Source organism: Ranitomeya variabilis, chromosome 6 (assembly GCF_051348905.1).
Source record: "Ranitomeya variabilis isolate aRanVar5 chromosome 6, aRanVar5.hap1, whole genome shotgun sequence".
NCBI lineage: Eukaryota > Metazoa > Chordata > Amphibia > Anura > Dendrobatidae > Ranitomeya > Ranitomeya variabilis.
Window position 1 is genome coordinate 131,708,084 of NC_135237.1, and position 13,631 is coordinate 131,721,714.

Sequence of the window (13,631 nt, forward strand, 5' to 3'; positions counted from 1 at the left end):
TCCTATAGATGGTGTGTGTGTGCAGGACCTTCGATGATGTCGCGGTCACGTGACCGCGACGTCATCGCGGTCATGTGACCGCGACATCATCGCAGGTCCTTCACACACACCATCTATAGGAACGGAAGCGGCAGCATGCACCGATGAGAGGGGGGAAGACTCCGGGGGCCATCGAAGGTGAGTATATTACTATTTTTTATTTTAATTCTTTTTTTTTTTACCAATTATATGGTGCCCAGTCCGTGGAGGAGAGTCTCCTCTCCTCCACCCTGGGTACCAACGGCACATAATCTGCTTACTTCCCGCATGGTGGGCATAGCCCGTTCAGGAAGTAAGCAGATCAATGCATTCCTAGGTGTGCGGAATCCCCGCAATTCCGCAAATTTAATGAACATGTTGCATTTTTTTCCGCGATGCGATTTTTTCGCTGAAAAAAATGCAACATTTGCACAAGAAATGCGGAATACACTGAAAATAATGGGAGGCATATGTAAGCGTTTTTTTTGCGTTTTTATAGCGAAAAAACGCGAAAAAAACGCAAAAAATACTGAACGTGTGCACATGGCCTTAGGCCCAAATTGTGCAAATATCTGCTGGAAAGATACATTATGTTCCCTACACGCCATCCGTATATGTCCCCCACAAAACCCGCTGCTATTTCTGATACAGCAGAAAAAAGGGTAATTAGCGTCCTCCTTATTTATACGGGACCATCAGATGTGGGAAGGACAAGCTAATAGGAGACTCAGGACTTGTTCAGGGGTACTGAGGCCTAATACTGAGGAGTAGCCCCCAATGAGGGCAGCATAGAGGGAAGAACATTCACATTTAGACCTTGTATGTGTATATTTTATTTCTGACATTTTGTAGAGACAGTTGGGCCTCATTCACACGGCCAGTTATCTCACTGACGACCCCATTATTTTGCTCAGTGTTTGCTGAGTGTGGACCCAGTGTGAGCAGAGCCGGCAGTGACCAGGGGGCGGCGCTGCTCCTCCCTCTGCCTCCTCATTTCCAGGCTAGGAGCAGCTCTCGGCGGCGGCGGCGCCCAGGCTCCGCTCCTGCAGTGTGTGCCCGGGACTGAGCACCGAGGAGACGGGAGGAGGCGGTGAGCTCAGCCCTGCGTCCTCCGGTACCGGCAGCCTCCTCACTCACGTATGTCTGCCGCATAATGGAAACAACGGGGATACGAGGCAAAGGCCAGGAGACTGTGCAGCCCGAGGAAGAGGAGGAGGTGGACCCCAGAATACAGGTACGGGGTGCACGGGCACTGCCATTGTGTGCAGCTCCTAGCATGGCATGTGGGCACCACAGGGATCCTACGTGATGGTGCAGTCTGTGAGGACACTGGTGTCCCAGTATAATGACAGGGCATGGTGTAACATTACTGTATGTAGCCATCTATCCAGTGTGTACAGGCACAAGGGTGGCATCATGTACCATACAGGGTGCCCAGGGGGGCGATGTGATTACTGGCACGACCCCACTTGTGCTCACACATCACAATGTCAGATTAAATGCCAGAATTTCACATAAAAACCGCAGCTGGATTCATTCAATGGAAAAGGCTCTTTAAGAACAAGCATTGGGTACATGACCGTGCCCGGCATTGGGTACATGACCGTGCCCGGCATTGGCAGGGAGACGTAAGATCCTGCAGCAGTGGGGGTCTGTGAGGGTCTCCCAGTATATAATGTGTATGTATCTGGTCTGTGTGTACAGTCCGCATATGTCACTATTTACTATATATTCCTTCTGCCCACCGTGCCACATGGCACAGGTAGTGTTGCACGTGGTTCGGAAACAAAGGATTGGAGGGCATTTGATTGCTTTGGCCAAGGTGCTGTTCTCCTGATCGCTAATTTAATAGGACGGGTGCGTAAGGAATGGAGGAAATCTGATAAAGTTGAATTTTCTTTGTATAATATGGTTGGGGCGGTGATGTGGGGTCTCGTTAGTCAGTGACGTGTATATAAACAGCCAGAGAAAGGCGTTGTTGTTGTTGTTGTTGTTATATGTGGCCATGTCTGGTCCTTAATGAAATCATCAAATCTAATTGGAGCTGCTGTAAGTGCCTGAAGGCTGTCTCTAATTCTGAGTGCAGGCGTCAGATGGAGGAGACGTTTCTGGATATATTCTAGTTAGGTTTGTAACTATACAGATCAGATCATGTCCTACATGTGATCTGTAGTGTCAGGGCTCATGCAGATGTCTGTGCAGATAGGTACGAGCGAGGACCACTAATGTAGACTGGCTGGGGGTCTCCCGACAGGAGGTTGACTGCCGCTCCGACATCCATGGACATCTGCATGAGCTTTTAACTTCCTACTGGAGAGTCATTATACAGTTCCTCCTATCATGGAAAAAAACTTCCAGAACAATAGGAAAGTGGAAATTGATCTTTCAGTAAGCTAGACTGTAAAGATCGATGCCCTGATCTACCTCCAGTGCCATGATCTGTTTTGTGTTTTCATAATGTCTCCTTGGAAATAAAGATTCTCCAGTGAAAATAATAATTTTTACTTCTATATCGCCAACATATTCCGTAGCACTTTACAATTCAGAGGGGACTGGTACATACAATAAGACATTACAGAATAGCACGCACAATTTATCAGATACCAAGAGAAGTGAGGGTCGTGCTCGCAAGCTTACAATCTGAGGACATAGGGAGGACACAAAAGGTAAAAATAAAAGTACTTGTCGTATGAGGTCCAGCTATTAATATAATAGGGGCACTCAAATATGCTGCATGAACTGGTCACCAGCCAGTATGTGTTCAAAGTGCTACTAAGGGAGAACTGGGAATAGTGAGGTGATAGGATAAAGAAATGTGTTTTTAGGGCATGTGTGAATACTGGGAATTAACTGGATTGTTTGGGGTAGTGCATTCCAGAAAACATGTGCAGCACAAGAGAAGTCCTGGACACATGTTTGGGAGGTTCTGATTAGGCCTCATTCAGACGTCTGTGATGCATATACGTATTTTTTTTTGACAAACCATGTAACGATTATAATCTGTGGTGCTCTACACATATCCTCGTTTTTTTATGGATGTGTATCCGTGCAAAATTCATGCATACATATCAGTTTTTTTTTCCGGTATCACGGTGCCAATACAAGTCTATGGGTCCATTAAAAACACACAGAGGACACGGATGGCATTCTTGGGCTGTCCGTATTTAACATTGCAAAGGGTGGGAGAAGCTTTGTTTGTAATTTATTCATCCATGAAAAACACTGATGGTAAAAACGGACACACGAATGACGCACTATTGCAGAATACTGATGATACCTGTACCGTTTTTTTTTTTTTTTTTTCATGTATGCGTTTTAAACATGGAGGTGTGAATGAGGCCTCAGTCTTGGGTCATTAGAGGAATGGAGAGGACGGGTAGGGTGGTACAGATGCCAGAGATCATGTATTACATCTGCTAGGCAATAACTTACTGAATACTGAGACTGCACTGATTGGCAGAAGGGGGATTTCTTTCCCCAATGGGGCACTTTTATCCTAGTTAGAATGGAGCTGCAGTGCGCATGCCTGACCATCGTCCCATTAATTCCCAATGAGCTCTACTGGAAAAAGCCTAGAGAATGAATGGAGCGGTGGTCAAGAATGCACACTACCGCTCCATCCTAACTGGGATAAAAATGCCATGTTCTGCAGATTGTCGGACCCCCACCAATTAACCCTGCTGTGGAGCCATGAAAAAAATCACTACTTTGGTACCATGGGGTCTATATGACCCCAGGCTCAAAATCGTCATATTTCATTAAAATGAACATGCTGGCTGTTCAGAATAATCAAGTTTTATTCTGTCATAATTTCAGAACACAGGAAATCAAAAGTAACCTTGGATTGATTTATTTGTCATCATCAAACACAAACTGAAATTTATACCAAAATGCTGTACTAATAACTAAAAGTATTCAAATTCCATAAAAAAAGTAGAATAACTGCAACTGTGTGGATTTTAGTAAAAGCATAATGACAACCAATGATCTGGCAATAAATTTAGCCCTTGCATTCACTGCATGGCATAGTGCCAAGTTCTTCACATATTAGCTTCTTGCAGTCATTGCAAACAAATCTCGTCTTTTTGTCCTTCGATCGAGGACAAACGTAGCACCGTTTGCGCTGTCCTGTAACACTGCTGGTGTCACTTGGAACGTCTGATGGTGCCTGCAAAATTCCACAGCTGTGGATGGTTTGCTTGACATCTTTTGGCTTTTGATGCACATCCAATCGCTGACTCGCATATGGAGTGATCAGTGCAACTGCGACTTCCTTCAAAAACGTATTGCGTTTGTCCAAATTCTTAGATGTGTAATTCAGTACATTTTCAATAAAAATAACACACGCATTCATGCTGTCAATCATTCCATAAAAGACCCTCATTGGCCACCGCTTCGTTTTTCTAGCAGTGCTGTACAAGCTGCACATTTGATCTGCGTCACTTTCGACCCAGCTCAAATTATCTTCCAAATTACCTTCATTATCAGTATTGACATCACTAGAAGCATCCAAAGCTGCCAATATTTCATCAGGAGTCATCACAGTTCGTCTAGCCATTGTTTATTCACAATTATATTACAAAACCTGTGAATAAACAGAAAATATTAAAATAAAATGTCAGACACTAAAGGTACTATGGGGTCAGGAGAGTCCCAAACACAGAAAATTGAAAATAACTTTGAAGCAAAATTGAAAAACAAATTCAAAATATCATCAACATACTGTAAGTAGAAATATCTTACTTGAAAATAGATAGAAGGTCAATGTCTGAGATTGACCAGTTTTGGAAATATTTCAATTTATTCAGCGCTGGGGTCTATATGACCCCATGGTTCCACAGCAGAGTTAAACAAGTGATCATGGTGGTCCTGTGACAGCTATAGAAATGTATTGACATGCAGTTTCCATGTGATACACTTCTATAACATGAGCGTGCTGCAGTTTCACTCCTGTTTTCTTGTTGTTCTTGAATATGGCTCCTGTTATCACTTTAGCACAAAATAAGAAAGTCAAAATGTCTGTATTAAAATAACTGAAGATAGAGAGAACCGGTCAAATGGTTTGTTAACAAGAGGAACCCATAATACAGTATATAGATTTATGGGAGAAGAATCAATATTCGAGTCAATTATTGATCTACATCCCTGCTCATTCTGGTCTTAAGAAGACAATAGGTAGAAGGTAGACCTACTCGGTGACTAACCTCCTATGAGTTTATATACAGAGATGCCTATGGAGTACTGATTTGGACCGCCCACTGGACTCCTATATCCAGAATTGCAATGAATTCGGTCAATAAATGACAAGTTATGCTAAATCCTTTGCCACAAATGATATCAATCTACCTATCTCCTCTCTCTTCCTTCAGAAATGACTGCATTTTGTCACTGGTTCCCTTAATCAGCTTGGTGGCAAACCTAGATCTGGAAAGTGCTGAGACATTGCAGGTCTGCAGCCTCGAAAGTGTGCTGTTATCATGGTCAACTGTTTACTGTTCCCAAGGTTCCTTTTGGAAGGGCACCAGAGGGCGGCAGTCCACAGTACCATATATACACGCTCACTGGTGACGTGCCTGTCTGTAGCACCACGGTGGAGGTGAGCACACACCTAATGTATTCACGTGGCGGTTTATTGCATATTGATTACTACCATTACGTAGCCGTCTTCTTTGTTCCCATTTCCTCCATTGGGAGGTCACCTCCAGAAAGACAGCAGATGCCATGCCAATTTCTCATTCTAGTACGCTAAGTTTTATGTACGGATGTCCGCATGGACATGCATTAGATGCAGAGAATGCACAGATAAACGCACTAAGAACGCATGCAATCTGCACATGAAGTTTTGTCAAAGCCAAATAAAAGGTATATAAAAAAAAAACAGCTTTATTTAAAGTATAACAACCAAAAGGAATCAAAAAGGTAAAAAAAAACACTCAATGAAGAAAAAACTCTTCTAAGGCTACTTTCACACTAGCGTTAACTGCAATCCGCCACAATGCGTCGTTTTGCTGAAAAAACGCATCCTGCAAAAGTGCTTGCAGGATGCGTTTTTTCCCCATAGACTTACATTAAGCGACGTATTGCGACGGATTGACACACGTCGCAACCGTCGTGCGACGGTTGCGCCTTGTTGTGGCGGACCGTCGGGACCAAAAAACGCTACATGTAACGTTTTTTGCTCACGACGGTCCGCTTTTTCCGACTGCGCATGCGCGTCTGGAACTCCGCCCCCACCTCCCCGCACTTCCCTGCACCTCACAATGGGGCAGCGGATGCGCTGGAAAAATGCATCCGCTGCCCCCGTTGTGCGGCGGAGACAACGCTAGCGTCGGGAACCTCGGCCCGACGCACCGCGACGGGCCGAGTCCTACGCTAGTGTGAAAGTAGCCTAATTTACGTAATAGGTGCAGAAGTGCTGCAGAAAAGTTGCAACATTAAAAGTTCATTGTGGGAACGTAGCCTTATGGACTCTTGTGCTTTGTCTTTTCTAGCCCTTTCTTGGCTAAGAACCTTCTAAAATATAATTTACATTTTAACGGTCAGTCATGGGTGCAAAATGTGATCATAATCTGTTTTCTTAGGCTGGAGTCACACACAATGTATAAAAAAACCTGTCCAATTTTGTCTGCTGAGAATCGCACAAATGTATGGTGATCCGTATCTCATCCGCGTGCAATTCCAGGGTGCGTTTTTTTTTTCCCTCAAAAAGTATCTGTGTGTCATCCGAATGGTGAGATTTTCTCACACACTTGCAAAATGAGCAAATAATGGCTGAACCAATATCCTGTCACCTGCCAATGCCTGAGAATTTCTCACAAGTCACACTGATGATCCGTATGGTGTGCGTTTTTTTTTTTTTCTCTCTCACCCATAGACTTGCATTGGCGTTTCTCGGCTGAGATACGCGGACAATCGCAGCATGCTGCAATTTCACTCGCAAGTGTAATATGGACGAGAAAAAACGGGAGCTGCCACATAGAGAAATACTGGTCAGAGTGCTATGTGATTCTTTTTTTTTTTTTTCGCATAGCACTCGGCCGTATTACAGAGTAGTGTGACTCCAGCCTAATTCTAATATTTTATCGCTAAAAAAATAAAATAAAAATAAACACGGGTGCCAGGCTGCAGTGTTTTTTTTTTTGTTTTTTTTTTTAAAGAAACGTCGACAGCACTACAGTCAATAACTGAGCGCAGCATCTCTGCCCGGGTAGACATTAGACATAACGGGCCGCTGAGCTCAGTTATTGGCTGAAGCATTGTTGTTGTGACTTCAGCCCTGCAGACAATGCTGAACAAGAAATGAAGAAGTACTGCTTTGAACATAGCAGGGCCCACGGCCAAACTTATTCAGTCACATGCTTCACTGAAGTCTCGACACAGGTAGGAGGAAGTACTTCACCCTGTGCTGAGACAGAAAAATCTACAAATTTTGTTTATTTTTTTTTTAAATATTTTTTGTTTGGAAAAAAAAAAAACAAACGAACAAAACAAAACCCCTAAAGCATGATTTATGAGCATTGTGGTGGCTCAGTGGTAAAATGGTAGCCTTGCAGCAGAGCTTTTTATTTATCTGAATGCAGACAAATGCAGTGAGTGGCATATGAGCGGAGCAGTTGAGCGTTTGGCTGTCAGGTCAGTGACATTCTGTATGAATGTTCAGTATTGCTAGAACTTGCCTTCCAGCTCGGACTGTGCCACTCTGCCTGTCCCATACTGAGCTCACTGACTTTAGATACATTTTGCTAATGGATAACGCTGACCTAGATTTGGATTTTTTGCATCTCTCCCTAGTGGGTATCAATTGTATGAGAAAAATGTAAAATTTGTGTATTTCTGCTTATTTTGGAATCATATGACCCTTTTTTGAGGATAATTTATTGCTTATAAAGCAGTATATTAAAACATAAAACGTGTAGTGGTGCCCATATGCATTAGATAAAACTGCTGTTTACAGATGTCTGAATACACATCCACTCACCCAGGATCATTCTTCTATGGGTAGAAGACGGCTAGCTATCTGTCCTGACTATACATGCCAACTCGGACAGAGACTTAGAGGGCTGTCCAGGATTTGCATGAAAGTCTGCATTCACTCTAACATGGCACCTGTCTCTTACACCAACACGTTACATGAAAGTGAGGGTCCTGGCTGGGTGTTATGGGGGCGCTACACCCTTGCAGGCCGCATGTTACCGATGACTTTGGTTGGCCAGGACCAGATGTTGATGAGGACTTTGAGTCCAAAATAAACCCTTTACTTAACAATAACGTTGTGGGAATTGTATACAGTAAATAGTGGGCACACAGCTTTATGAAAGTTTACTTCCCAATACGTGGCATTTTTCATACTCCATTTCTATTCCTTCCTCTTTACTGGCTTGTTTCACTATTTTCACTGTTTCATTCTACTTCACCACAGCCCAGCTCTGTGCTGCAGTCCAGTTAGCAAGAGTCCTATTCTCAATCTTCGGTTCCCAACTTCTCTGCTACTGACGCTCTGGAATTCCCACCCGGGCACTTTCTTTGTTTCATATACTCTGCACCGTTTTAGCGCATTACCTCTCCGAGTTATAAACCCTGGGTCTTACCGCTAGGCGTCCTCTCCCAGGACTCATCTCCGATTGATAACATATATTTCAAAAAAAGAGGCAGCACTCCATTGTTTCAGTGAAAAAATGTGCAGGGTTTAATCTACCCACATATTCAGGCAACGTTTCAGCTCACAATGAGCTTTTCTCAAGCAGTGAGTATGTTCATGTGCTTCCCTTTTATACATATCTACAACATCCTTAATTGTGTCCACTTATGCATTGTAAGGTGCTACTTAGATTTACATTTTCATAAAGTGCATATGTGCTAACCATATTTAACCGTAGCTGTGCCAATAAAAGTATATAAAACATCTTCCTACTTCCCCATATCGTACAGTACTGTATGCATAAAAGCATAAGCACATGAACATACTCACTGCTTGAGAAAAGCTCATTGTGAGCTGAAACGTTGCCTGAATATGTGGGTAGATTAAACCCTGCACATTTTTTCACTGAAACAATGGAGTGCTGCCTCTTTTTTTGAAATATATGAAACTTGGATGATCGGTGGACTGGTTATCTGGGGGCCCTGCACCCGAAGATAAGTATCTCTGTGCTGTTCCTTTTTCTTTTTTCGATTGATAACATATATATCTTTCGATCACTTCTCTGCTTCTTTCCACTAGGATCTCGCTATCCTCTGTCTCCACTCACAATAGGGACACCCATGACCTGCGGCACTGCTCACTGACCAGACCTTAGGTCTGCTTTCTACCCACACTGGGCCCTATCTGATGTCCTGACAGGAAATTGTCCCTTCAAATTTGCCCCTATCAATCTGTTCTAGTCTTAACTGTTAACTCTCCTTACCGTCGGGCAACATACAACAGTACCGGATGTCTCGGTTCACATTACATAATATAAAATTACACTCATTCTTCTGTGACCACTCTGTGCCGGAGAAGAATGGCGCCGGGCACAACAGGCACTTGTTTTTAGTTTTATATCAAGTCCCGGATATCCCTTTTAATGAATGTGGTGCATCTTTTTCTGCTTCCATGAACCACTGTAGGAAATGTACTCTAGTCCAGGACTGGAGTACATTTCTTTCGTAATGAATGCCATTTTAATAAATTATGATGAATTTATAGGCCGCTATTGAACACAACAGCTCTGAACTAAGCTTCATCCATTTTCAAATTTGTCAGACCTGCCTGGGACTGATGTAAAAGCAACAAAAGTAGTAACGTTTTGTGGAAAAAACAAACAAACAAAAAACCCTATTTAAGGCCGGTTTCACACGTCAGTGGCTCCGGTACGTGAGGTGACAGTTTCCTCACGTACCGGAGCCACTGACACACGTAGACCCATTAAAATTAATGCATCTGTGCAGATGTCATTGATTTTTTGCGGACCGTGTCTCCGTGTGCCAAACACGGAGACATGTCAGTGTTCGTGGGAGCGCACGTATTACACAGACCCATTAAAGTCAATGGGTACGTGTAAAACACGGACCACACACGGACGGTCTCCGTGTGCAGTCCCTGTGGCGTGCAGGAGACAGCGCTACAGTAAGCGCTGTCCCCCCCACATGGTGCTGAAGCCGCGATTCATATCTTCTGTGCAGCAGCGTTTGCTGCATAGAAGGTATGAATAAGTGTTTAAATGAAAGATCTACCTGTCTGCCGCCCCCCCACTCCCTGTGCGCCCCCCCCCCCCCCCCCCCCCGCTGTTCAGAAAATACTCACCCGCTCCCACGTTGGCTGTCGCTGCTTCCTGGTCTGGCCGCGGCTTCTACTGTATGCGGTCACGTGGGGCCGCTCATTTACAATCATGAATAGTCGGCTCCGCCCCTATGGGAGGTGGAGCCGCCTATTCATGACTGTAAATGAGCGGCCCCACGTGACCGCATACAGTGGAAGCCGCGGCCAGACCAGGAAGGAGCGACAGCCAACGAGGGAAGCGGGTGAGTACTTTCTGAACAGCGGGGGGGCGCACAGGGGGTGGGGGGGCGGCGGACACATAGATCTATCATTTAAACACTATTATTCATATCTTCTATGCAGCAAACGCTGCTGCACAGAAGATATCAATCGCGGCTTCAGCACGATGCAGGGGACAGCGCTAAACTTTAGCGCTGTCTCCTGCACGCTCCGTGTGGTACCCACTCGCCACACGGGCGGCACACGTGTGCCGCAAGTATGGCCTACGTGAGCTCACGGGCACACGGATAACTCCGGTACCGATTTTTTTCCGGTACCGGAATTATCTGGACGTGTGGGACAGCCCTAAAGCAGTTTTACGTAAAAATTCTAGAAAAACTGCTTGATTAATCCAGGCCTATGTGCTTAGTCTATAGTGTCACTTTGGGCTGACAGTCTCCCTTTTACATTTTTTTTTTTTCTCTTTAAACCCAGGCTGTTTTATGACTCATCAGGAAATTACAGCGGACTTTACCCAACCTTCTGTGTGATCTCTTCTTCAGTCTTGGCGTGGGCTTTTTGCCAGCAAGCATTACTAAGATAAATAGTTTGTGTACATGACATCCATGAAATCTAGTATAAAATTTAGACCAAAGAAACCAAAATGGGAGACTGTGTAGAAATTTAATGTAGGTGCTCTGCTGGTGGTAGTGTGTTGTTCACTCTTTGGGTTGTTAAAAAAGTTACAGAACATCTTTGCAGAAGTTTAATTCTTTCTTACCCTGATTTCTGTTTGAGCGTTTCAAAGGGTGAAATGTTGCTGAAAAAATTCTGCAGCAAATGCTTGCGGGGGTCTGCCAATGAAAGCAGAGGTGAGGGGAAAAATCTACCACTTGTGCTCGATACTGGGCTGTGACGTGTTGAAACACAGCGTAGTCAAGCGGGTGAGTGACTGCAGTCTGCGCGAGACGGGGTCATTCCTCAGTGATGCAATCTCAGCTTCCAGAGTCCGAAAGTTGACGTGACCTCACCGGATATCGGCGGTGTCTGCATCCGAGGGTCAAGTGATTGACACTGAGCAAGCAGAGATAGTGTGGTTATGAAGAGTAGAGGGGTCCCCACACTTTTTGTTTTTATTTAAATAAGTAAAAAAGGCGTAGGTTCCCCCTCATTTTTGACAACCAGCCTTGCTACAGCATACAGCTGGGAGCTGGTATTCTCAGGCTGGTAAAGCGCCATGGATATTGCCCCCCTCCCTCAGAGCCTAAAAATAGCAGCCCGCAGCCGCCCAGAAAAGGCACATCTATTCAATGTGCCAATTCTGGTGCTTTGCCCGGCTCTTTCACACTTACACTGTAGCGGTGGCAAGTGAGGTAATATTTATGGGGTATCCATTACTAATCCTATAGTATATGGTAAATAAACACAGTCAGAAAAAGAGGTTTTTTAAATTTTAAATAAAAACAAAGCACCCTTTTCCAACATGTGGAAAACCCACACCCTGCCCACAATGGCAAACATTTAAAAAATAAAAGTGTAGCCCAAAAATAAACACACAAAATAGACAAATGTAAAAGCTGAAAATGCAATAATGAATAGGGGCGGTTTGTTGGCGGCTGCATTATTTTTATTTGCAGTGTTTTGATAATTTTGTCTCGTCTTTCCATTTGTCTAGGGCTGTTTTTATAATAAGTAAAAAAAATCTCCAAGAGGTTGAGCTTTTGAATATCCATTACCTTCATGATGACTAGGTATACATTTACTGGTATAGGAAACATTTCATGATACTGGCAAAGCACTTGTGGCATTTTAATTTTCTAAAACACCCAGCTATACTCTAATTTGGTCCCCTGGGTGTCGTGGAATAATTGTGAGCTGTAGGTTTAAATTTGTCTTTAGCTTGTACTGTGTATAGTGTGCTCCTATGTACATTTTCAGGCCTTGTGTATATCAGGCCCCTTCCACACATCAGGTTTTCGCCGTCAGGCTAAATCCGGCTATTTTTGAAAAAAACGGATCCAGCGACAGCTTTAGCCAGATTTAGCCTGATGTGTGAAAGGGGCCTAATATACGAGCAAAAACCCCACTGATGCACCCTCACCCCCACTTACTACTTAGGCTATATTCACTTGCCCGGTAATCATTCAATTGAAACTGAATCACGAATTAGCAAAAGAAAATTTGTTACAATGGCGAGAAAAGTGGATGGCTGTTTAACGGAGCCATTTACTAATCTTTTCTTCTCCTACTAAGATCTCCAATTGCTACTGGATCCCTTTGAAACAAATGATTACTGAACATGTGAACTCGTATAACCCCATTTATATACAATGCCCTTATATATTCCAGACACTCCCTACTCCATTTTACTCTGCCTAGACATATCATATTGTGCACACTTGCTGTATGCAACCAAATTTTTGCTGATTTTCAGTCTTTGAGGGCCCTCTGTTCAAACCTAATGTATGTATGTATGTGTATATATATATATATATATATATATATATATATATATACATACATACATACATACATACATACATACATACATACATACATACATACATACATACATACATACATACATATATATATATATATATATATATATATATATATATATATATATATATATATATATATATACTAGACTGTGGCCCGATTCTAATGCATCGGGTATTCTAGAATATGCATGTCCCCGTGGTATATGGACAATGATGATTCCAGAATTCGCGGCAGACTGTGCCCGTCGCTGATTGGTCGAGGCAACCTTTATGACATCATCGTCGCCATGCTGTGCCCGCCTGGCGGCCTCGACCAATCAGAGACGCGGGATTTCCAGGACAGACAGACAGACAGACAGACAGACGGAAAAACCCTTAGACAATTATATATATAGATATCTATATCAGGCTCCGACTCCTTCATAAATGGCCAATTCGTAACAATAAATGTACTGGTGTAAAATATTAACATCGTGCTTATTCAGTTTCTCACCATCATATAAGTAATCAGACCACTTAGAGCAAAAACTATATTTATTAGAATACAATTAGAATATAGCAAATAACTTTTTAAACTTTTCTAAACTCTTGTAAGTAAATATACAATAAACACTGTTATGCAGTTAATAAGAAGAAATCTATAAATTTGTCCTCAG

The 13,631-nt window shown here is 43.3% G+C and overlaps 1 protein-coding gene across 1 annotated transcript in view; it reads left to right on the plus strand.

Annotated features, from left to right (window-relative positions):
- The first annotated feature begins 728 nt into the window (after positions 1-728).
- The window catches only part of SH3BP5 (SH3 domain binding protein 5), a 109,859-nt gene continuing 96,956 nt past the window's right edge, over positions 729-13,631 (plus strand). Inside the window, exon 1 of the mRNA XM_077269010.1 lies at positions 729-1,252. Coding sequence (XP_077125125.1) covers positions 1,172-1,252 — 81 coding nt within the window. The 5' untranslated portion in view covers positions 729-1,171. The remainder of the gene's footprint in view (positions 1,253-13,631) is intronic.